At 47.3% G+C, this 22,845-nt stretch overlaps 2 protein-coding genes across 2 annotated transcripts; both read left to right on the top strand.

The window, feature by feature from the left end:
* The first annotated feature begins 3,093 nt into the window (after positions 1–3,093).
* Positions 3,094–14,312, top strand: LOC131580896 (cytochrome P450 2J2-like). The gene is made up of 9 exons (XM_058842624.1): positions 3,094–3,300; positions 4,833–4,995; positions 5,636–5,776; positions 7,707–7,867; positions 8,655–8,831; positions 9,382–9,523; positions 10,086–10,273; positions 11,588–11,726; positions 12,195–14,312. Exons 1-9 carry the CDS (start codon positions 3,094–3,096, stop codon positions 12,371–12,373), a joined length of 1,497 nt encoding a protein of 498 aa, XP_058698607.1. The 3' UTR covers positions 12,374–14,312.
* A 984-nt stretch (positions 14,313–15,296) lies between these two features.
* LOC131580895 (cytochrome P450 2J2-like) lies at positions 15,297–21,056 on the top strand. The gene is made up of 11 exons (XM_058842623.1): positions 15,297–15,449; positions 15,806–16,101; positions 16,627–16,789; positions 16,925–16,962; positions 16,995–17,106; positions 17,628–17,788; positions 18,188–18,364; positions 18,624–18,759; positions 18,942–19,129; positions 19,602–19,740; positions 20,387–21,056. Exons 2-11 carry the CDS (start codon positions 15,913–15,915, stop codon positions 20,560–20,562), a joined length of 1,479 nt encoding a protein of 492 aa, XP_058698606.1. The 5' UTR covers positions 15,297–15,449; positions 15,806–15,912; the 3' UTR covers positions 20,563–21,056.
* Positions 21,057–22,845: the final 1,789 nt, after the last annotated feature.

The raw sequence follows: 22,845 nt of genomic DNA, 5'->3' as shown, positions 1-22,845 counted from the left end.
ACTTCCTTGGGTCTGACTTAAAGAGGAGAGGAACAGCAAAATATTCCTTGCTGGAAATCAGGATGGTTCCTTGGACTTCACTGGAGCCTGTTTGTTGATGTGACCTGAGCACACGGCTTCCTGGGTGGGTGGGAGTCTCACACCTCCAACGTGATGGATGGAACAACAGTGGTGGATGAGCTGTTACTTGCCTGAAAAAAAGTGTTTTGGGGGAAAATTTTGTTCAGTCATTCTCATTTTGCATGTTATTTTTCCTACATATGTTTCTAATCATTAAGAAATTCTGTAGCTTAAATAATGCTCTGAAAGTACGGTAACTGTTGGACTACATTCTGTTGTAACCTTATTGAATTTCACTTCTCTGGAAAAAATAATGGGATACTATATCTTGAAAAACAAATGGTAATTGCATTTTTAACAGAATGTTTCTCTTTGTGTTTCAAAACCTTCTGCACACAGTTAGACATCTAGCCAGGGAAGAAGGTACAAAGCATATGGGCCAATTTCTGTCTCTTGGCTGTTCAAGATGCCTTAATATTCAGGCAGTGATGTGTGTGTGTCCATGCAATATGGCACAATTTATCTACGTGGTATCCCTGAGCTCAGGTGAGGTGGTCAAAAGCTGTGTACTGGGTTCAGGGGAGATATTTGAGGAGAAATTGAGGGAAGGTGGGTCTACACCCTGTTCCCTACTAGATGTGTGGGTGCACATCCTCTTAAGAATTTAAATTTGTGTTATATGATCTGCAGAAGACCAATGTTCCAGCATTCATGGTGCTGACCAGAGGAACAGGTTCATCCTGCAGATGTCTAGGATCTTACAGATAAGGATCTTGTCAACACTGCAGAGACTGGAGTTGTCCGAGAACCTTTGCACTGCCCATGTGCCATGGCGACGTGACTTCCCCAGTACTTTGGGGATTTGCACATCACCACGTGCTGAGAACTGGCTTGATTAAAGCCTGGAACCTGAAATAGCATTGCCACAGTTTGATAACATGCTGGTGTTATTGTCTGCCAAGGTTAGGAGAGCCCTGGTAATACTGGAAGGCTCTTCCCTAATTCTTTGTAAATCTGGCATGTTAAGAACTTTGTGAGGGGATGCATTTGGACATGTGAAGCTTCAAGGCAAAGGAATAGACTTGAGGTTTCTGACTGACAAGACACATGTGAGTACATGCAAAATGTGCTCCTCCTGCTAAAAATAACATTTCTCCTGTCAACCACGATGCACCCACCCCCACAACACCACCCAGAAGAACACATTAACACCTTGGCTTTGCACGTAGCCCGATTCACAGCAGCCACAAGTGGTAGAGGGATCTGCACTCTGTGCATGCTGACAAATCATATGGCACAGCGAGGAACAGAGGAGTGAAACTGGGCTAGCAGAAGTTGACGCCTTATCATCACAGTCCCTCTGAGCATGCTGTAGGCTGACACCTCCACCAACCGAGTCATCTCCCCGGTGCCAGGATGAGGAGCACGAGCCTGCTATCCTGATTTAGCCTCTGGTAAGCCAGGCTTGGCTTGCCACACCAGGAAGGCTGGAAGAGGTGCGTGGATGCAAATGGTGCAGGAGCACCGTGGGTGCGCCGGCACGAAGAGAAGCAAAGCACATCCAACCACTGCTGCTCACAGCTGTGCTATGGGGACATGCAAAATGTGCTTTATACACAAGGGATGTGAGATGTTTCTCCCATTGCTGTTCCCTGCTTGCTGCCTAATCCCATCTAAGGACCTGTAAATAATATTTCAAAGTAAGAAGGGTTGGGTTGCAGATAACTATTGCCCCTAAAAAAGACTCCTGCCATAGCCAAGGTACAGGTCTGTCAGATAGCCTGAGTTCTTCTAAGATAATGAAAGACACAGACTACAAAGCTTTTGAAAATGGTGAAAGACTAGAGAATACCTGATTTTTTTTTCCCAATTATTGTTTCCTATGAAAAGCTGCATTTTTCCCTTAAAAATTAAAACTTTCTTTAAAGCTGAAGACAGCATCCCTGCCTATGACAGGAGGTTGGAATCAGAGGATCTTTAAGTTCTCGTTCAACCCAAACCATCATAGGATTCTACGGCAGTAAAAATTGACCATCATTCTGAATTTCTCACATTAAATTCTAGGCAAATAATTTGAAAACTCGTTATTTATAGTTTTACTTTAGTATAAACTTAGATTCTTTGTAAAAGTAAATTTTTTAAAAAGAAAAAAAAAAAAAAAAGGAGAGAGCTGAAACCAAGTTGTAGCTAAATATCAGCAGGTGACACAAGATTGATTCCAAGTCATAAAGGTCACTGTCCGTCTACTGCAGCCTCCCCCCAGGACAGCATGAAGCTTTATTCAAAGGAGATTTTCAGAAAACCCAGGAGATTTAAATGCATAAGTTCCAATCCCATGGCAAGCACATGAGCCTATGTTCTCACTCTCGAAATTAAGCTCCTTTAACTCTCATTTGTGTGGCTGGGAGAGCCCTGGGCCTCTGCAGTTCTTCCCTTGTCTGAACCTGCCCTGACAGCTCTGGCAAAGCCAGGAAGGCTTTGGTGGGCGCTGAAGGCACCCAGCCCTTTGCAGATGGTGCTTAGCACTTAACAGGATCAGCCCCTCAGCCACTTGTGTGGTGTCCATCACCTCAGATGCCTCACCATCCCTGAAACTACGCGACGCCCACCACATGTGATCAGCCCCTTAAGCTGCTTTCACCTCACCTCGAATGTTTGCCCTGCCGATAATCCCAGCGGGGTGTCTGTATAAAGGAGCCTCTTGTTCAGGGCAAAAGGGAGGAATGCTCTTCCATAAGAAAATTAGGGAGTTGACAGAGATGTAAAGCCAAAGGTTTGCAAGATTGCTTTTGTTTGGCCAAATATTGTGAGGTTTTGGGGTTGTTTTTAGAGGTTCTGGTGTTTAAAGTTAGTTATTCAGCAGGTGGTCTGGTAGCAGCTGTAAATAGAAAAGCAGCTTCTATCCCCAGCCAGCTATCAGCATTTTAGCTTTTTTTGTTTCTTCTCCAGTCCTTGCTTACTCTTGTTTTAGCAAATGTAACAGCAGAATCAAGTCCCATCCTGGGATGAAAACCTGCGAGTTCATCAGCCAAGATGGAGCTTCAGTTTTGGCCTGATTTGGTGTCTCTCTTGAAAAAGCTGAATGGTCGGATGCTCTTGGTGGTTCTGGTCATGTCTCTTTTGATTACTGACCTTGTGAAAAAGAGACGACCCAGGAATTTCCCTCCAGGGCCGCAGCTCTTTCCTCTCGTGGGAACCTTTGTGGACTTTAAGCAGCCCCTCCATCTTGCACTGCAGAAGGTAAGAGCTCCATGGACATTTTCCCTACTAACAGTATCTTACCCTTCCATGACTCTTATCACTGCACTGTGAAGCAGCAAGGGCAGCCTCTGCAGAGCTGGGTATATAATAACCACATGAGATAGATGACCCTTCTTGGTTGTATCTCTCACTATCACCTCCTCTTCCAGAGGAGTAAGATGGTCCAATGGGAAAGAAATCCATAACAGAGGAACATAACATGTTCCTCCTGTTTCTTCCCACCTGACTGTGACCATTTCCTTCTGGATCCCAGAAAGGGCTCAGAAGGGCTGGGCCAGGCTGGGGGACAGGTGGAAAGTGCTGAAAGCTGAACTGTTTGGAGATCACCTATGGAAATTTTCCTGTCATTGTCTTTGCTCAGAGGCCAACAATCCACTCCATCACATCTGAAAGAAACATTTAAAATCCTGAGTTATGTCTCGTGTCTTCTTCTGTATTGCAGAAAGAGGCAGTGATCTCTCTGGAAAGGTTTCCACAGCTTTGACTCCCACCAGAGACAAAAAGAGAGAGATTTTATACATGCTGAGTATACCTCTCTGAAAAGGTGGAAGAAGTTCTGACATGCTGGCTGCAAAAATTCTTCCTGGTGGCTATTTGTCTCTTGCTTTTGCTTAGCAGGGAGACACCAGCCTGTCTGCCCTGGGTGTTCTCAGGGCACCAGCACAGGTGGTCTCTGAGGGAAACCTCTGGGAAGGCTGAGGCAGCAAGTTCAGGATATTTTGTCAATACACACAATTATTAGGAAAATTAATCCCATTTATTTACAAGCACACAATGACTGAGACACCCATTTGATCCCACTGGTTTCGCTGGTCATCACTGCAGTTTGGGGTGACTCTGTGTCCTTTCATGTAGATTCATTCTAAGAAGAGGATGAGCTCCTTGACAGAGAGAAGATATGATCCTCCCTTTACTCTTACACATCTCAGAGGAGACACTAATGCCAGCAAAGTCCATGCAAGGAAAATGGCTGCAATTTGGCCATAAATGCAGTCAGGCTTAAAATTAGATGTACGTTGCTAGCAATAAGCAGTTAGAGCTCCTGTCTGAATGGGAGAGCTGGAGAAGGAACCACACTACTCTAGACACTAAGTTGATAAAAGTTGATTTGTCGTGCTTTGCCCTCAGCAGGAAGAGCCTGAGCATGGTGACCCGGCTGGTGGGACAGAAAGGGACAGAGCAGATGCCCATCATTTACAAAGCAAGTTCCATCCTTGTTACAAGCCAAACTGATGCAAACCCCTGTAAAATCCAGGTTACATCAGACAAGCAAACCATCTCTCCCACACTACAGCTCCCCAGCCCTTTTATGCCTTCTCCAGCCTTCATGCAGTAGCTTAGATTGGATGGGACCTGTGTGCTTGGGTTTGAGCTTCTTTGAATTCCCTTTGCTTCAAGCAGGGTTAAATTTCAGTTAAATAAAGTCAGATTTCCCTGTTCAAGGTCTTGGCCAGGTGAGTTTTGAAAATCCCCATCTTCTTGTTCTCAGAGGACAATGGGCTCTCTTTCAGCTCACGGGTCGGTACGGGAACATCTTCAGCGTGCAGTTTGGGAGTCTGACATTCGTGGTGGTCAACGGGTACCAGATGGTGAGAGAAGCTCTTGTCCACCAGGCTGAAATATTTGCTGATCGGCCAAATATTCCACTCCTCCAAGAAATATTTAGAGGCTTTGGTAAGCATGGCTATCAGGATTTTGGGACAAAACTTTCATCCTTTTGGAATGGTAACTGTTAGAGGGAAAGAAACAAGTTGAATTCAACCCTTGTGAGCTGCACCTATAAAAGCTTGCACAGGGAAAGGCAAGAATTTAATTCAGACTAATAATCTCACAGGGGTATGTTTTAATCTCTGTGAGATTTAGGGATGAAGATGGGTTTAAAAGCAAATTTTAATGAAAGAGGAGAAGTAAATGCAAGCTGCCCAAAGATGGATACACTTGCAGCATTTCCGCTTGGTTTTCAATCCTTCTTTACTTTTCCTGCCTGGGTTGCACACAGCTCCAGAGACGGGGTGCTCCTGCCTGCAGCTCTGCCAACAGTGTGATAGTACTCAGAGTATTTTGGCTTACACCTTTTTTTCCCACGCAAAGTGACAAAGTAGCAGATTAAAGCAAATCCATAAAGCTAGATCTTTAGCATAAGCCAATTACTCTTGAATTTTAATTCCCAGGCAAAGCCATAGCCTTTTCCACATCCACGAGCTTTGTTTGCCTTGCTTTAAGGTTTTTGTGCATGATGAATGGCTATTTCAGAATCCTAACATGCACAAATGACCCAGAGAGAGGATTGTTCACCTGTTTTTCCTACCTACAGGGCTCATATCATCCAATGGGCACATATGGAGGCAGCAGAGAAAGTTTGCTTTAGCAACACTGAAAAGCCTTGCTGTAAATTTTGAGGAAAAAGTGCAAGAGGAGAGTCGGTATCTCGTGGAGACGATTGAGGAGGAGAAAGGTGGGGGTTAATGCACAGCACTTCAGAGCTTCCAGCTAAATGAATGATGAGAAGTAAAACTCTCACCCCAACACAGCTCCAAACATGAAAAACATTTTGTCGATAGCTCAAAACCCTATCTTACACTTTCAGACTGTGCCTTTCAGCACTTATTTTAGACCTCAGGCTTCCTATTTTAGTTGTTCCTTATTAATATTAAGCAAATATATACTAGGTGGTTATTAAAACAAGAGTGTTTATATGGCTAAGGAAGTGTCTCATGCATTTGCGGAGGAATAAATGCAGCTCTCTTACTATCAGGCACTTCCACTCAGAGGCTTAGTTAACCTCTGCTTGTCCTTGGTTTTGCAAAGTATTTTAAAACTTGTTTAGTCAGGCTTTCCTTTTGTATCACACACAGATGAAGCGTGTGCCTTGCTCTTTTATGGTCCAGCTTTTAAAAACTGCCAGAGGGATATTAGTAAGAATAATTTGTATGTTGGTACATGGGTGATGTTGCACTTCAGCTTTAAATAGAAGCAGATGGGGTTGAGCTAATTCTATGGAGCTATATATAGTAAACAAGAAAGATCTAAAAAGGAATTGTGAAATTATATACTAAACTTGCTCCGTTTTAATTGCTGTTGCACTAAACAGGCCAAATACTCCATGTTGCCAATTGATTATAGTCTTCTATAGTTCTAATCAATAAACTAATTAAGCTGCTGGTTTGGGCCTTTCTTCCCATTAGTAATGGCAAATAGTGATCATGTCCATCACTCTAATATCTGAGCACCAGCCTGGTTTAATTACTTTCTTGAAGAGTGGAGAGATCAGCAGTGCTGTGAGAAGTGCCTTGCATTTCAAAGTGATGCTCAACAGCAGCTCAGGGCTGCACTGGCCTTGTCACTGAGATCAGTCTCTTGTCACAGCAAGTGGCTCTCCAGGCTGCTGAAATGTGCCCAAGGAGATGCAGGTCCCTGCTCAGTAGCTCTCTCAGGGAACACAGATGTGACAAGCATCACATCACACTTCATTTTATAAATGTGCTCTATGGGCCCCATTGCTGGGGTTTACAGGTGGGCACAGAGACCTGCAACCCTCTCCCTTCTCTCCTCCAGCTCCATTGATCTCTTCGTGGTGCACAGCTGAAGCCCAGGGCAATAGTATTTTTGCAGTGTGGTTGTCCTGGGCTCCCTGCCCTGAGTGAAGCTTTGAGGGACCCTCTCCTGGAATAAAAAATTGGCACCAAACACACATTGGAGTGGACAAAGTTGACAACCATTGCATGGCATGCTGCTGGTTGCTTTCCCTGGAAAATGCAGGACTCTGCTTGTGCAGCTCAGTGCTAATGTCATTGCCTGCCAGCAGCCTGGGCTGGACACAGGAGGGGATGTCCTGGCCCATGGTGCCCAGCTTCCAGTGGGATGCTGGAGGTGATGGGGGTGGTGGGTACCCCAGGACATGGGGTGAAACCTGAGCACCACCATGGGTGAGAAGCAGGTGAGGTCTCACCCTGATTCACAGCTGTGGATCTGGTAGAGAACATGATTTTGACTGAGACTGAATGGGAAAAAAGAATGAAAGCTGTCTTTAGAATAATAGAATCAGGGAGAGATTTATGTTGGAAAAGAACCTTAAATTGATTGAGTCCAAACATTAACCCAGCACTGCCATGCTCACCACTAAACCATGGCCCCAGGTGCCACATCCACACACCTTTCAAACACTTCCAGGAATGGTGATTGCACCACTGCCCTGGGCAGCCCCTTCCAAAGCCTGCCATCCTTTCAAATGAAGACATTTTCCCTCATATCCAAAAAAATCTCCTCTAGCACAACTCTGAGGCTGTTTCCTCTTGTCCTATCCCTTGTTCCTTGGGAGAAAAGACCAATCCCCACCTGGCCACAACCTCCCTTCAGGCACTTTCCTTTCCTTTTCTTTCCTCCAGGACAACCCTTTGACCCTCATTACAAAATTAATAGTGCTGTTTCCAACATCATCTGTTCCATAACTTTTGGGAACCGCTTTGACTACCATGACAACCGTTTCCAGGAACTGCTGCACTCTCTGGCTGAAACGCTGCTGCTCATCGGAAGTTTCTGGGGCCAGGTAAAGCCACCTGGATGTTTTTCCAGCTTCAGCTGCATGTAAGAGCTCAGAAACTAGGGCTTCTAAGGCACTGATATAATCTGCCTTTTCCTGTAGAAAAAAACCCATGTTTAAAGGAAAATGACCATGAGAATTGTTTTACATTGGACTGGATTTATGCATAAAGTCTATCAGGAAAGCAAGGAAATAAGTTAAAATTATTGGGGCACATGGATAAAAAAAAACACTACAGGATTGCAAAACCAATCTTATGCCTGGCATAACCAAAGAACAATGGGAAAATCTTCAAAGTATCTGTTTCTACAAAAAGAAGAATTACTAACACTGAAAATTCCTGTCTTTTCCCTTACACATATCCTAACCAATTTCTTAAATAACTTCTATTTATGAAAAAAACTAATATTTCATGTTTAGAACCAAAATAGGTGGATTTGGTGATAGATTTTCACATCATGGGTCACATCTGGTCTCCGTCCCCTCTGTGGGGTCACACTAAGGGGCTCATCTCCATCCATCTCACCTGTGGCCACCTCACGTTAGGGGGCACCTTTGTCCAGTCAGTATTTGAGAACTTTATCAGCAGAAAATATCAGTCCAATTCTTATTTTGTTTGCACTTGTTTACACCTGTGTAAGTAAATCTGTACAAATTGGACTGTTATACCAAGGATGATTTTTTTTCATGGTAGCAAGCAGAGTTAATCAATTAATTGAGAGTATCTCAACTATGATACCTGCTCTTTTCTAACTCAAGAAATTCTCTTTTGCTCTGTTTGATTTCTTACCAGCTTTATAATGCTTTTCCCTTGATCATGAGATGGTTGCCAGGGCCCTTCAGGAAAATCTTCAGGCACTGGGAGAAACTTCGATATTTTGTGAAAGGTGTGATTGCAAAGCACAAGGAGGATTTGGACCAGTCCGAGGCAGGAGATTACATTGACTGTTACCTGAAGGAAATAGAAAAGGTAGGAGGGAAATAACTAAAACCACCTAAAGATTAACCCATAGAATGATCCAGAAAAGATTCAGGGCTGTTTTGTCAGGGGAGGTCTTGCTCACACATTGCCTTCCCCTCCCTACCTCTGCCACATCAAACTTTAGCAGCAGCAGAAGCCTGATCACTTTGAAAACACACAGATTTTTTTCTTTTTTTCCATTTGAAAGGATTTACACTTTGTCTTCTTCCCTTTTTCGTTCTGTCACACGGCGTAGGAGGACTCTCAGGGAACATGTTCGTGTTTCTATGAGCACTCGCAGGCCTGTGTTTGCTATTGTGAAACTTGACATTTAAAAATGCTACCTGCTTTCAAGAGCCACTTTACAGCAACCAGGGTGTCTTTCAAAACAGTCCATAGGGCTTGAAATCCAGTGAAAGTAAAGGCTGGAGATTTCCAAGTCCAGGGGTAGATAATAAAGGAGCAGCAGGACTTCAGTTACACACAGGTGATTTTGGATTGGGTTTTAAAATCATCTCTTCCAGAGTAAGAGTTTTCATTGCCATGTTTTTCCTCCAAGTTTAAGGGTGACACCAGCTCCTATTTCCATGAGGAAAACCTGCTGTGCTCCACCTTGGATCTGTTCTTAACTGGGACTGAGACAACAGCGACCGCCATCCGCTGGGCTCTGCTCTACATGGCCGCGTACCCCCACATTCAGGGTAGGGCCACTGTGGGGTCCTTTGCTTAGCCCAACATTTGGTAAGGGAAACTCAGGGAACAGAGTTATCCCAGCTCTGCCACATCCTGGGTATGCCTGTGCCCCAGGTATCCTCTTGGGAACCTTTTGAAGACAAGTCTTAGCAGAAGCTGTTGAGGGAACTGGGAGTGTTTAGCACAGAAAAAAGGGGGGGCACCTTCTCATGCTCTACAACACCCTGAAAGGAGGGTGTGGCCAAGTGGGGGTCGGTCTCTTCTCCCAAGGAACAAGTGATAGGACAACGGGAAATGGCCTCAGGTTGTGCCAGGAGAGATTTAGGTTGGATATAAGGAAAAATTTCTTCACTGAAAAGGTTGTCCAGCCCTGGAACAGGCTGCCCAGGGGAGTGGTGCAATCACCCTGGAAGTGTTCAAAGGGAGTGTGGATGTGGCACCTGAGGACATGGTTTGGTGATGGCCTGGCAGTGCTGGTTTAATGGTTGGACTAGATCATTTTAGAGGGTTTCTCCAACCCTACAAGTTCTATGAGGAGGGATATTTTGAATTTTCTTTTGCTCCCCGTAGAGAAAGTGCAGCAGGAGATTGACGCCGTGGTTGGGCAGTGCCGGCAGCCCTCAATGGCCGACAAGGAGAAGATGCCCTACACCAGCGCCGTGCTGAGCGAGGTCCTGCGCATGGGCAACGTGGTGCCACTGGGGGTGCCCCGCATGGCCACCAGCGACACCACCCTGGCTGGCTTCCACCTGCCCAAAGTGTGTGGGGACCTTCATCCCACTGGCCTTCATCCCACCAACCTTCATCCTACCAACCTTCATCCCATCAACCTTCATCCCTCCAGCCTTCATCCCACCAACCTTCATCCCATCAACCTTCATCCCACCAACCTTCATCCCACCAACCTTCATCCCACCAACCTTCATCCCACCAGCCTTCATCCCACCAGCCTTCATCCCACCAACCTTCATTCTACCAAACTTCATCTCACCAGCCTTCATCCCACCAGCCTTCATCCCACCAGCCTTCATCCCACCAGCCTTCATCCCACTGGCCTTCATCCCGCCAACCTTCATCCTACCAGCCTTCATCCCACCAGCCTTCATCCCACTGGCCTTCATCCCGCCAACCTTCATCCCACTGGCCTTTGTCCCATCAGCCCTCATCCTACCAACCTTTGTCCCACCAGAGCAGGGTCTTCACAGCCCAAGCCCCAAATCTCACCTGGAGGGGAACCAACTGGCAGAATCTCATAGAAATATTGCAATTATATAGAAAATACAAGCCCTCTTGATGGACTCTGTGGGGCTGTTAGGGTCTCACCTCCTTACAGAGGAGAATTGTGACATCCTTATGGTGCTGGCTGTAATTTCCAATTTTAAAAGGTTTATGCTTTAAATTTTGTAAAAGACACCCTCAACATATTATGGGAATAGAGAACTAGGAAACATAGGAAAGCAAACAGTTTGGGTTTGTTAACTCTACACAATATTAATAATCATCTTTTAAAAGTAGCACTTGATGAAAGGCATGTGATAAGTATTGTTTCACACACACTGTTCTGCAATTACAAAAGCAAATACAGGATTTATAGATAACTGGTCTATTCCCTCTATATGACTCGTTGCAATGAGGCAAATTTAAAAAAATCCAGGCATTTTCCTCCACATTGATTAGAATATTTCTCTTGATGATGGAGAGTGTGGAGATAAACCAGATCAGTTTCATTTTGTCCTAAAAAAGCACATTTAAACAAATCGATTAGAAATTACTTGCTTAAATTGCTTCTAGTTCCTATGGGAATGCAGTGCTACCAATTTAAAGTTAGTTTGCATTAACATCACCTGTTACTGCAGCTCAGGGTGCAGATCCACACTTGGTGAGATGTAAAGGCACACACAAGTGAACAATCCTGCAGACTTTCACCCTCATTTAATTACGTGGCTTAGGGGGGGGGGAAAAAAAATCCCGTTTTGCCCTTAGTGTATTTCACAGAGCTAATAATAAGCCAGTCTGACAACACGTCTGCTCCTCTCCGCCGCGTAATCGCCCCTTTTCTCCACCTCCCGCAGGGCACCACCCTGATGACCAGCCTGACTTCGATAATGTTCGACAAAAACGTGTGGGAGACTCCAGACACCTTTAATCCTGAACATTTCCTGGAAAACGGCCAGTACAGGAGGCGGGAGGCTTTTCTGCCCTTCTCTGCAGGTAGGATGATGGATGGGGAGGTGGCTTTTCTTTTTGTAAAGCTTTTATCTTTCCCCCAAGACACTGCTTATAGAGAGGGGGTACCGCTCCTGTCCGGCTTCCAGCCCATCCCCACAGTGAAAATCCCGCTCACGGTAAATAGAGGCTGCTCGGAGCGGGAAGGAAATCAATTTGTTACTGCAGGATAGAAAAAAAAAAAAGAATTAAAAAAAAAAATAGGCTTTTTCTTCTTGCATAACTGGGTTGTTCAGACTGTTTCCGTTCTTCGGCTCTCGGAACAGGCGCAGTTTGCTCAGCAGTAAACTTCTGGGGAAGGTTTGAGCAGATTGTGTGGGTGAACATTGCCACCTAACCTTTCCAGGAAGAAAAGCTGCTGCAGCCTGTGCGAGGCGGCGCAGGCCAGAGGAGGCTCCGAGGTGCCTGGAGCTCGCTCGGGACTCTCTCGGGTTATTTGTGCTCCTTTTCCAGGCAAGAGGGCTTGTCCCGGGGAGCAGCTCGCCAGGACCGAGCTCTTCATCTTCTTTGTAGCCCTGCTGCAGAAGTTCACCTTCCAGGCCCCAGCAGCGGCCGCGCTGTCCTTCGCCTTCACGCTCAGCCTGACGCGCTGCCCCAAACCCTTCCAGCTCTGTGCCGTGCCCCGAGACTGAGCCGGGCCTGGGGCTGCCCCAGACCCCCACTGCAGCCCCACAAACTGGGAAAATCCCTTCTCCTCACCACACCTGAGATTCTGGGCTGAAATGAGGGGCCCCGGAGGTCCCAGCATCTGGGTGGCAGGGGAAGGGCACAAGGGCCTTGTCCTGCACACTGCAACGAACACAACCCTTGTGGCTCTTCCCTTCACCTCATTCCTGCTCCCCACTACCAATCTGACAAAATACATGGATTTAAAGGCCTTATTACCTAATTCCCACTGTCAGCAATTCCCAGTAAGGTGTCTGCCAGCTACAAAAGCATGGCTTGATGTTGGCTTTTCCGTAGGGAATATGTCCATCACCCAGAGATCACTTAGCAGCCCCTGATGCTGCGGCACCCAAATAGCCAAGGGCTCCTGAGGTGTCCCTGCTCAGAGGGAGCAGCTGGCCTTGGACACAAGCTCTGGACTTGTGACTCAGCATCAATTTGGAATTTCAGTGGCCACAGGCAATCCCGAGCCTCAGGTGGGTCTGGGCTCAGTGTGGTGGACACTCCCTGCAGCACCACATTGCTGCTGTCTGATGGAAATCACAGAATCAAGGAACAGTTTGGCTGGAAAGGGACCTTAAAGATCAACCCCTCTGCCATGGAAAAAAACACCTTCCACGAAATCAGGTTGCTTCAAGCACCATCTAACCTGGCCCTGGACACTTCCAGGGATAAAAAAATATCTAAGCAGAGTTCTCTGCAGCAGCAGCAAGCGTTTTTTAGGACCCCAAAGAATATATGGAAATTTTAATTAGGAGGCTACAGGGGAGTAGAAGCAGCTTCTACCATCAGGTGGGATGGCACAAGGAGCTGTGCTTCCAGCAGGTCTGGAAGGGCTATAAAAATATGATAGAGCAATTTTATATTAGAAAAGAAAAAGGGTTGTGCTAGTAAAATACAGATCAGAAAAGCTGCAATAAAATAATCCCCCGGGGTTGCTGGGGAGCAGTTCACCTGAAGAGCAGCAGAAAGGGAACAGCAGAGAGTGTTGGAAGGGTCATGCCCTTGGTGGCTCAGCGCTGGCCCTCAGGAAGGAAGTTTTGGAACAGCGGCTTTGTGGTGGGAAGTCACGAGTTCAGCACTTCCCCTCTGTTTCTGGCAAAGATTTGTGTCTGTGTGTGACCAGCATGGATGTGACATGGAGCCGAGGAAGTGGCTGGGGACAGGGCACCCTGCATGATGACACAGCTTCTTCCTGTGCCAGGTCTCTCTGGATAAGAGTTAATTAAATATGCAACTTGTAGAGAATTTTTCCATTTATGTGACCAAGCATTTATGCTTAGAAATGCTGTCTCCAGTGTGCTTCAATTTGGACTTTAGTCACAGCAAAAATTATTCTTTTTCCTCTTGTTTTTTTTTTTTTTTTTTTTGTTTTGTTTTGTTTTGTTTTTGTTTTTCACCTTTCAAAAGTGACTTTTCTGTGGGTACCCACGTAGGATATAGAATAGTTAACAGGAAAAGAGGATTACAGCGAGTTTCATTTCCACCGGTTTTCTCCTCTGTCCCCGGCAATAGCGGCTTTGCTGCGGTACAAAGCAATCGCTGTGCAGTGGCAGATTTATGCCACAGGGGAGAGTCCTCTGCACATCACATCCCTGCCACGCCGGGCACACGGGGATTCTGTCACTGAGCTGTCCTTCCGACTGATCACTTTAATCCTATTGCGTTTTTAATTACTGTTTCACAGTCACAGGCTCCCATGTTGTGTTTTTGTCTTTGTAAAAGAGAAAACATAAAAGATCCAGGGACTTTTTTTTCCACCTATGAAGTCTTCAGTGCCACTCGGGACTAGGCACTGGTTTCTCTCCATTTTTGTATTCATTCTGCTGTAGGTCTGACCTCTGGCTACAGCTTGTATTATTTGCACTGGCTTAACAAATAAATATTGATCTCTTCTCTCCTTCATTTCCAACTTGTGCTTCTTCATTACTTTGGGGTTTCCTCCCCTACTCCTGGAGATAATAAATTATTGAAGTCATCTTCTTTTTCTTCTTTTTTTTCTTTTTAAATCGTGTGGGGAAACATACCAGAATTAAATGCAATGATGCCATACCTTAAAGGCAGGAGTCATGAATTTATTTAATTTTCAAGCAGATCCTCTCATGTCACTGTTGGTGAACACGTGCATCTCCAGGGGCTCATGCCTAAGCGTGCTTAAAAACCAGAGGTGAGAAGAGATATTCTCAAAAACAGGCCTCTCCCCTTTAAATTCCACAATAGAACAGCTTTGGCTTCTCCAGCTTCCCAAGTGTAAGGGTTATGGAGAACACGTGTATGGCATCACTCCAGTGGCTCTTCTACACCTCTGTGCCTTGTCATCAGCACTGGACCATCCCAACAGCCACAAGTGATGCCCCCAAAAGAGAGAAAAGGAACCCAAAACATCCCCCAGAGCAGGAGGTGGCAGCTGGTTAGGGCTGTACTGAGCCACGTGGTGCAGGGTCAAAGTGCTGCTGCTCCCTGCTTCTTTCAGAGTAAAACACAACATATACATCAAAATTCCATGTGGTCCACGTGCATGAGCACCTCCCTAACCCAGAGCTGCTCCTGGGTGGGAAAATGCAGCACATTCTGCTGCCAGCTACCACCAAAGGGCCCCAGCCTGTAGAGCTGGGCATCTGCATCGGCTTCTCAGCACCTTCATGAGCTCTGCGGGGCTTTGGGAGCAGCTTCGCTGCGGGCCATGACCCAAAGGACAAGGAAAGTGGGAAGGGATGGCTGGAGAGCTCAAGGCATGGTCAGAGCCAGCTGCTCTGCCTGCACTCGTCTGGTGGAGATCAGAAAATGATGGTGCTTAGGAACTGTGGAGTTCCAGGACAGTTGTTTACTTTCAGCCCACGTCACCCAGACACACGGAAACACAAAACTGAGTCAGATGGTTTGCCAAAGGTTTATGCAACCTTATCTCGGATGTCCCCTGAGACCTGGGGCTTGGAACTCCTCGTTCCAGGGAGAGAGCTGCTGTAAACGAGGAAAGCGTGAGGCTCTCGTAGCAGCTGGAGACTCCCTGGCAATGAGAAGCTGAAACCGGGACGGAGCACGGTGAGGGCACCCGGGAAGGAGGGAGCGGGGTCATCCTGAGAGATGGGCTTGTGGGAACAGCACGCTGAAACTGCCAGGTTTTAATCTCAATCCCACAAAGTGTCTGTCCTTTAAGCAAGTGCATGGAGCACTGGGGTTTAGTAAAGTACTGAGGGGAGGCTGGAGGGGAAAGGGGAAGCTGGGGGTGTTCTGGTTTGTGGTGGGTGATTTTTTAAAAATCAGATCAGAGGGAATGTTTCAGTTTAATCAAGAAGGGGTTTAATAATTTCTGAAAGCTGGGAAAGCAGGAGTCTGAATGTAGCTTTGAGAGCAGGCAGCAAAAGCCACTCCTTGCTGTCCTGTGTTTGTACCCACAGCAGATCATTCGTCTCCCCCTGGCCCTGGGAGCCTCAGTGGTGCCCTGTGAGCTCAACCTGCCTGACCTGCTGTGGGACACGTCCCTGCAGAGTGCCACCATCCAGCCATGCTGCACTTCCTCTGGGACAACATCTCCCTCCAGACATTCCTCATCTTTCTCTTCGTCTTCCTGCTCATCGCAGACTACATGAAGAACAGAAATCCAAAGGATTTCCCTCCCACCCCCTTCCGCCTTCCCTTTTTGGGGCACATCTATCTCTTAGATTTCAAAGATCCTTTGGTCATGGTGCAGAAGGTATGTGGGTGGTGAGCAGAATGGGGAAGGGATGGAGGGATTGCAGCTACACATCCCTGGCCATGCAGGGAAAGGGATAACCCAAACCCCACAGGTCCTGAAGGCAGGCAGGAGGTTTGCCCTCATCGGTGACGTTTACCTGAGTACAAGCAGGGTGACAAGTGTGGAGTGATTCCATGGGCAAAGGTCACAGCACGATCCCACAGGTGCAGTCACAGATGTACAAACCCTACAGGTCTGAGTGGGGGCTGGAATGGGGTGAAACAAAAACTGAAAAAACACAGGACTGAAAAATCAAACTTGGTGAGGTTTATTTGATTTGTGGCCAATTAGCACCATCTCCTGATCACTGATTTGGGAAAAGAGGAAAGAAAAAAGACTCTGCCCTCAGGCAAAGTGCACACATTCTGTCCCCCCCTCCCCCTCTTCCTTTATTTTTACCCATGTCCCCTGACAGGGGTGTCCTGGTCTCACCAGGAACATCCATTGCAAATGAAAACCCCTTTTAATTATGTCCCCTCCCAGCTGAGTAAAAGATACGGTGACATCTTTGGTATGCAAATGGGCAGCATGAAGTTTGTGATGGTAAACGGGATGCGGCTGGTGAAGGAAGTGCTCGTGAACCAAGGGGACAAGTTCATGGAGCGCCCCGACATTCCCATTGACGAGGAGGTCTTCAACAAGATCGGTGAGTTATCCCTCAGCTCTAAGGTCTAACCTTGACCCTGCAGAGGTCTGAGACAGATGGAGACAAGGCAGAGCCCTGGAGCTTTTCTCCCTCCGTGGGGGATCAGCCCTGGCTCATGGGGGATGTTCCTGCCAGGACTGATCTCTTCCAGCGGGCACCTGTGGAAGGCACAGAGGGGGGGGGGGACAAGCGGCGAGGTTCACTCAGAGGGGTCACCCTGACCACCCTCCGAAACTTTGGCCTGGGGAAGAGGAGCCTGGAGGAGCGCATCCAGGAGGAGTGCAGATACCTCGTGGATGCGTTTAGAGATGAACAGGGTGAGTGCCAGGGCCCTCAGCAGCTGTGGAGGCAGGAACTGGTTAGGGCTTGTCATAATTTCACTGCATGCTGAAAAATACCCCATCTTGCAAGGGATGCCACAACCCTGCCAGCATCCCTGCTCCTTCCTACAGGTGCTTTGCCTTCCAACTGGCTGGGGAATGCAGCCAGGCACACACAGAGCATTATTCACTGCCCACCTTCAGCCTGCTCCTCTCTGGGAAATACCATGTATGCATAAACACTGATGCTTCCAATGAATTCAAATGACATCCTGCAGACCTTGCTTTCCAAAGTAAACAAACATCTCCATAAGCTGATTGAACTGGGACCACTGGGGTTGCCCTGCCAAGCTTGGCCAGCTCATGGGGTAAGCCAGGCACCCCAGGAAAGCACTGACATAGGACAGTGCCCATTAGGGGCCACTCATTTCATCATACTTCTTGACTATTTTACCTCTGACACGTGTTTTGGTCTTTCCTGAGAAGAGTAGAAGAGAACTGATCTTTTTTTTCTCCAGGGAATCCTTTCAACCCTCAGTTTAAAATCACTAATGGTATTTCAAATGTCATCTGCTCCCTCATCTTTGGCAATCGGTTTGAATACCATGATGAGGATTTCCAAAGACTGCTGAAGCTGATGAATGACATGGCTGTCCTCCATGGAGCCATCACAAGCCAGGTACAGCCCTCCTGCCATCAATCCAGGGCCATAGTTTCTTCTCTGGAGTCAACCTCAAAAGTCACAGTGTTGTCATCACCAAACCTGTCATTCCCTGTTCCTTTTTTGCACAGGGTAGATTTGCCTGTCATTTTTTCTTCCTTCTGTTTAAGTTGTGCCATGCTTGTGCTGCTCTCTCTCACCCAAAATCACTTGTCCTGCCCACTGATTGCCAATCTGCCCACTGAAATAGTGGGTAACACACAAGTTACCCCACAATGAGAATGCTGCTCTTCTGGAGCTGAGTTGTTTCCACCAGGTCCAGAAATTCAGCAAGTGCAATCGCAGGCTAAAGTCTTGATGTCAGAAGAGTTTTTAAAGTCTTTTATTCAATTTGTCTTTCTCCTTTTGTGTTCAAAGCTGTACAACAATTTCCCATCTATAATGAAGTACTTACCTGGAGCCCACCAAACCATTTTTAAAAACTGGAGGTTATTGAAAGATTTTATGCAAAAGCAGATCAACAAACACAAGGAGGAATGGAACCCCTCAGAGTGCCGGGACTACATCGACAGCTACCTGCTGGAGATCTCCAAGGTCAGCAATGGGGAGAAAACCCTCCTGAAGTGAGGCTTAGAAATCAGAAGGGATGGGAAACAAGCCCAGATTCTCCATCTGAGCTGCCTGTGTGGCCTTTTATGAGCTCAGGACAGACATCAGGTTCAGGCCACCCATCAGCAGGATGGGGATGCAGGGGGTCAGCAGCTTCTGCCAAAATCCTTGGGGTGTTCTGGACCAAGTCTGGTGCCAGGACACCCTCACTGTTCCTGTGGCACTAATGCACCTTCTCGTGAAGGACCGTGACAGTGACACCTTCCGGGAGGAACACCTCATGTCCTGCGCCCTCGACCTGATGTTTGCTGGGACTGAGACCACATCCTCAACCCTCCGCTGGGCTCTGCTGTTCATGGCCACACATCCAGAAATTCAAGGTACACGTAGCAATAAGTCAGTGTTTTCCCTCGCAGCTTTGTGAGAGACCAGTTGGGAATGTCCCCACACTCACATGAGAGGTGCAAACAGTGGCCCAGGTCCCTTGGTAGACCCTTACAGCAATAATCTTTTATTGTTCCAAGGTTTTTTTCCCTGGGCTCATTGATGCTTTTTCCCCCAGCCCAGGTGCAAGCCGAGATCGATGCGGTCATTGGCCAGGCACGGCCACCAGCCCTGGAGGACAGGAACAACCTGCACTACACCAACGCCGTCATCCACGAAGTGCAGAGGAAAGGCAACGTTATCCCTTTCAATGTGCCAAGAATGGCATCAAAGGACACCTACCTGGATGGCTACTACATCCCAAAGGTGAACTCTGGAGTGCTGGGACTCCAGAACACTCCCAGCTCCCCAGGCACGGTGCCAGGCCAGGTCCCTCCTGCACAGACAGCGTCCCTGCCCTGTCCAGAGTCCACTCCTGCTGAACATGGATTTTTGCCATCCAGTGTTCCCCAGCTCCCTGACTGGTGTCCCAGCCCCACACACACCCTTGAGGCACAGCTCCCAGCTCTTACAGGGACTTTCACATGCACACACACGAGATGGCCCAAGATTACAACAGATAAAAACAATGCTGATGAGGGAAAAATGCAGTTATGTAACTGCACTTCCAAACAGACTAGAAGTAGAAAATCTGGACCTGCAGTGGGGTGTTGCACAAATAATTTCAGTAGAATTTGACTCAGGATGTTCTTCATGGAGAGGAGACTGGAAGATAAAACTGTCCCTCCTACTGTCAGTGCCAGAGAAAGTGTGATTTCTTTTTCTTTTTCCCTCTTAGGGCACTGTTTTAATGACAAATTTAACCTCTCTGCTGTTTGACAAGAATGAGTGGAAAACCCCTGATACTTTTAACCCTGAGCATTTCCTGAAGGATGGGAAGTTCTGGAAAAATGAATATTTTCTACCATTTTCTACAGGTACATTTTTCTAATTTTGCTGAATTATGGTGCACATGTGGGCTTGGGTTTCCAACTGCAGGGCGGAGACAGAGAGGAAAACATCAATGGAAAGGGCAGATGTACCCTGGGAGGTGCTGCTCAAAATGCTCCCATGGCCTCCCCAAAGCACCACAACCACACTTGGAACCTTTTCACATACACAGAAGAGAAATGAGAATGAATAATAAACCATGTAAATTCCAGAGACCTTAGGAACAGCTCCACTGAGGCAAGAGCATTACCCTGTGCTGCTGCTCCCATGTGGCTGAGCTCACCAGGAGCCTCACTCTTGCCACCACAGGGTTCCCCAGCCAGCAACTTCCAGGGGGAGGCTGCTTTTAGCACCTGCTTCCCACACCAGCACCACAGCTTCTCTGGTCTCTCTTTGGTGAGCTCTCCCAGCATGGGCACATCCAGGTTGTGTGTGTGAATTGTCCTCATAAAGTCATGCAGTTTGGGGGCACACCATGCTGTAATGCCAAAGTTATTATTGGGAAGCTTGGTTTGGGTTGCAAAACTCATCCAGGAATGGGGTAACACAGCTGGAATGTGGTCCTAAGGGCAGGCAGAAGCATTTTCAGCAGCAAAAGCAGTCTGAGGATGCTGTGGGTTGCTGTCTCCACAGGGAAGCGTTCCTGCCTGGGTGAGCTACTGGCCCGTGCTGAGCTCTTCCTCTTCTTCACATCCCTGCTCCAGAAATTCACCTTCCAGGCACCCCCAGACACCACCCTCAGCCTCCAGCCCATGATAGGCATTGCAATGTGCCCACAGCCCTACAAGATCTGTGCTGTGCCTCGGTAGGGAAGCCTTGGCCACTGTCCTCACAGGGAAAATCCTTTGTCAAGGGTGCTGAAAACAAGCCCTTGACAGCTCCAGGGGGAGGCTGGCTGGTTTATTTCTTTCAAAGCAATTGCAAAATCATTTCTTTTACAATTAGATCTTGCACTCTGTATCCCATGATGATGTGATCATGGGATCAGCCTGGGAGCTACCAGGGCATTATTAGGCTTGCCCTATGGCACTGTTAATTAATGAGGGGCTTGGGGCTTTCCTAATTTTATGACAGATGGCCATGGCTCACCTTGGCAAAATGAGGGACACTTTAGAGACTGCACTGTTGAGGCTGTGGCTGGTTACAGTGGGAGAGCAATACCAGCCTTTGTTTTATAACATTAACACAAGTATTACTTTGACATTTCCTTAATACATACTTCTCTAAAAAAAGTCACTCTTTAACACCTGTCTCATACATCAATAAATCTTTATCAAAGCAATTTTGTGTCGTGAAGTGTTCTGCAAAGTGAAGACCATGCAGGCCATGTCCAGCATGGGCTGTGGGCTTTGGCCATGCCCTGTGTCTCTGCCCCTGCACTGCAGGAGGCTGGCATTGTAAAAGCAAAGGCAATCCCTACAGAAGTGATGGAAAAAATGATCCTGGCAGCACAGCTGGAATTAAAATATACAAAATCCTCCTTATTTACCTGCCCAGCATCACGGAGTGGCTGATGTGTCCAAGAGCAGTGGGGTGAGCTCCAGCAACACACAATGAGGTTAAGCTGCCCTCAACAGTCTAACGAGGAAAAGGCTGCCTTGGGAAAGAACAGCAACAAATTACTATTTGGAGCCATCATCTACACAATGATAGAGTCCCAAGACTGGCAACCAATGGTTAACATTAATAAATGCACTGAACTGGGAAACAGCTGCAGCACAAGGAACCTGTTGAAGCCTCCAGGCAGAAGCTGCAGCTCCCAGGAGCAGGATGTGAACTGAGGAAATCAGTACAGCACCAGGAACAAGCAGCTCCAGCTCCTGCTGAGGAAATGAGCAGAGAGCAACTTTTCCTCTTTTCAATTTTCCCTGGAGTACAGCTCACCTCTTCCTAGAGGAAGCAAATTTCTCCCAGGTGAACAAAGCTTCTGGCACAGCTCCTTCAGCACCGGGTGGGGGGTTCTGCCACCTCCTCTGATTTTCTGTGCCCGTGGAAACAAGAGTTTGGACTGAGATACTGTTCCTGGTACTTGAGGCTGTTGCACAGAGCCGTAAGGTGGAGAAATGAGGACATGTGAGGGGACACAAACCAGTCCATTTATTAAATGCAGTCTTGTCTCATCTCACTCCTAGGGAGATCATGGTCAGCCCCAGCCCTCCACCCCTCCTCTCCTCATGCCAGCTGCCCCCCAACCTGCAACTGGCACAGGTTCCCACACCTCCCCTCTCCAGCAGAAGTAACAAAGTCATTTGACTCTCTAGACCCATCTCCTTTTTTTTCTCTTCTCTGAGAGAAGCTGAAGGGGAAGGTTGCAAGTGGGCTGCATGCCTGGAATTGACTGGGAACAGGGGAGGGGAACAGTGGTAACTTTCTGCTGTGTGATTATTACTCCCAAAACAATTCCAGTTCACAGGTGACATCTGACTGTTTTGTGGTACTTTTCTCCCCCCAGTGCTTTGCTCAGGTTCCCATTTCCTTTCCCAAGCTGCTGCTCTATCCAAAAGCTTCCTCTGTAGGCCCCTGCTGGGTTAGTTAAATTCCAAAAGAAGAATCCATTTCACAGGCCTCTTGAATATTTTACCCCCTCTGCCTAAACCATCTACCACACACGACTGACCTCAGCTCCTCCTTTCCTTTGCCCTCAGGGCTTTAATCCTGCACTCCTCTTCCAGGGACATCCCTCACCTGAACACACAAAACTCCTGCTGCAGTGCTTGGCTCTTCAGGAGCTGCCAGAAAGCTGCAAGCAAACAGGGTCAGGACTGAACACATCCTGCAGCTCGGCTCAGGATTCCTGCACAGCTGAGCACCTCTTACCTCCTCCCTCACACACCTGCACGTTTTGGTGCTGTGCCTGAAACTGCTTTTATGTCCTCAGAAAGCAGGAAAAGCAGCTCTTCCATAATGGCTTAACACTCTCTGGGACAGGCCCTTCCACACCAGGGAAATAACTGGGCTCCTCATCCTCAGAGCTTACCTCTGGAGGGCTGAAGGCTGCCAGCTCTTTACCAACAGCACTTCTGGGCTGGGGGTGGTGACAGTGGGACTAAGAATGGAGCACATAAATCACCTGCAGAGCAGGATGGACAGGG

Source organism: Poecile atricapillus, chromosome 7 (assembly GCF_030490865.1).
Source record: "Poecile atricapillus isolate bPoeAtr1 chromosome 7, bPoeAtr1.hap1, whole genome shotgun sequence".
In the NCBI taxonomy this organism is placed as follows: Eukaryota; Metazoa; Chordata; class Aves; order Passeriformes; family Paridae; genus Poecile; species Poecile atricapillus.
This window is presented reverse-complemented; position numbering and strand designations above follow the sequence as displayed.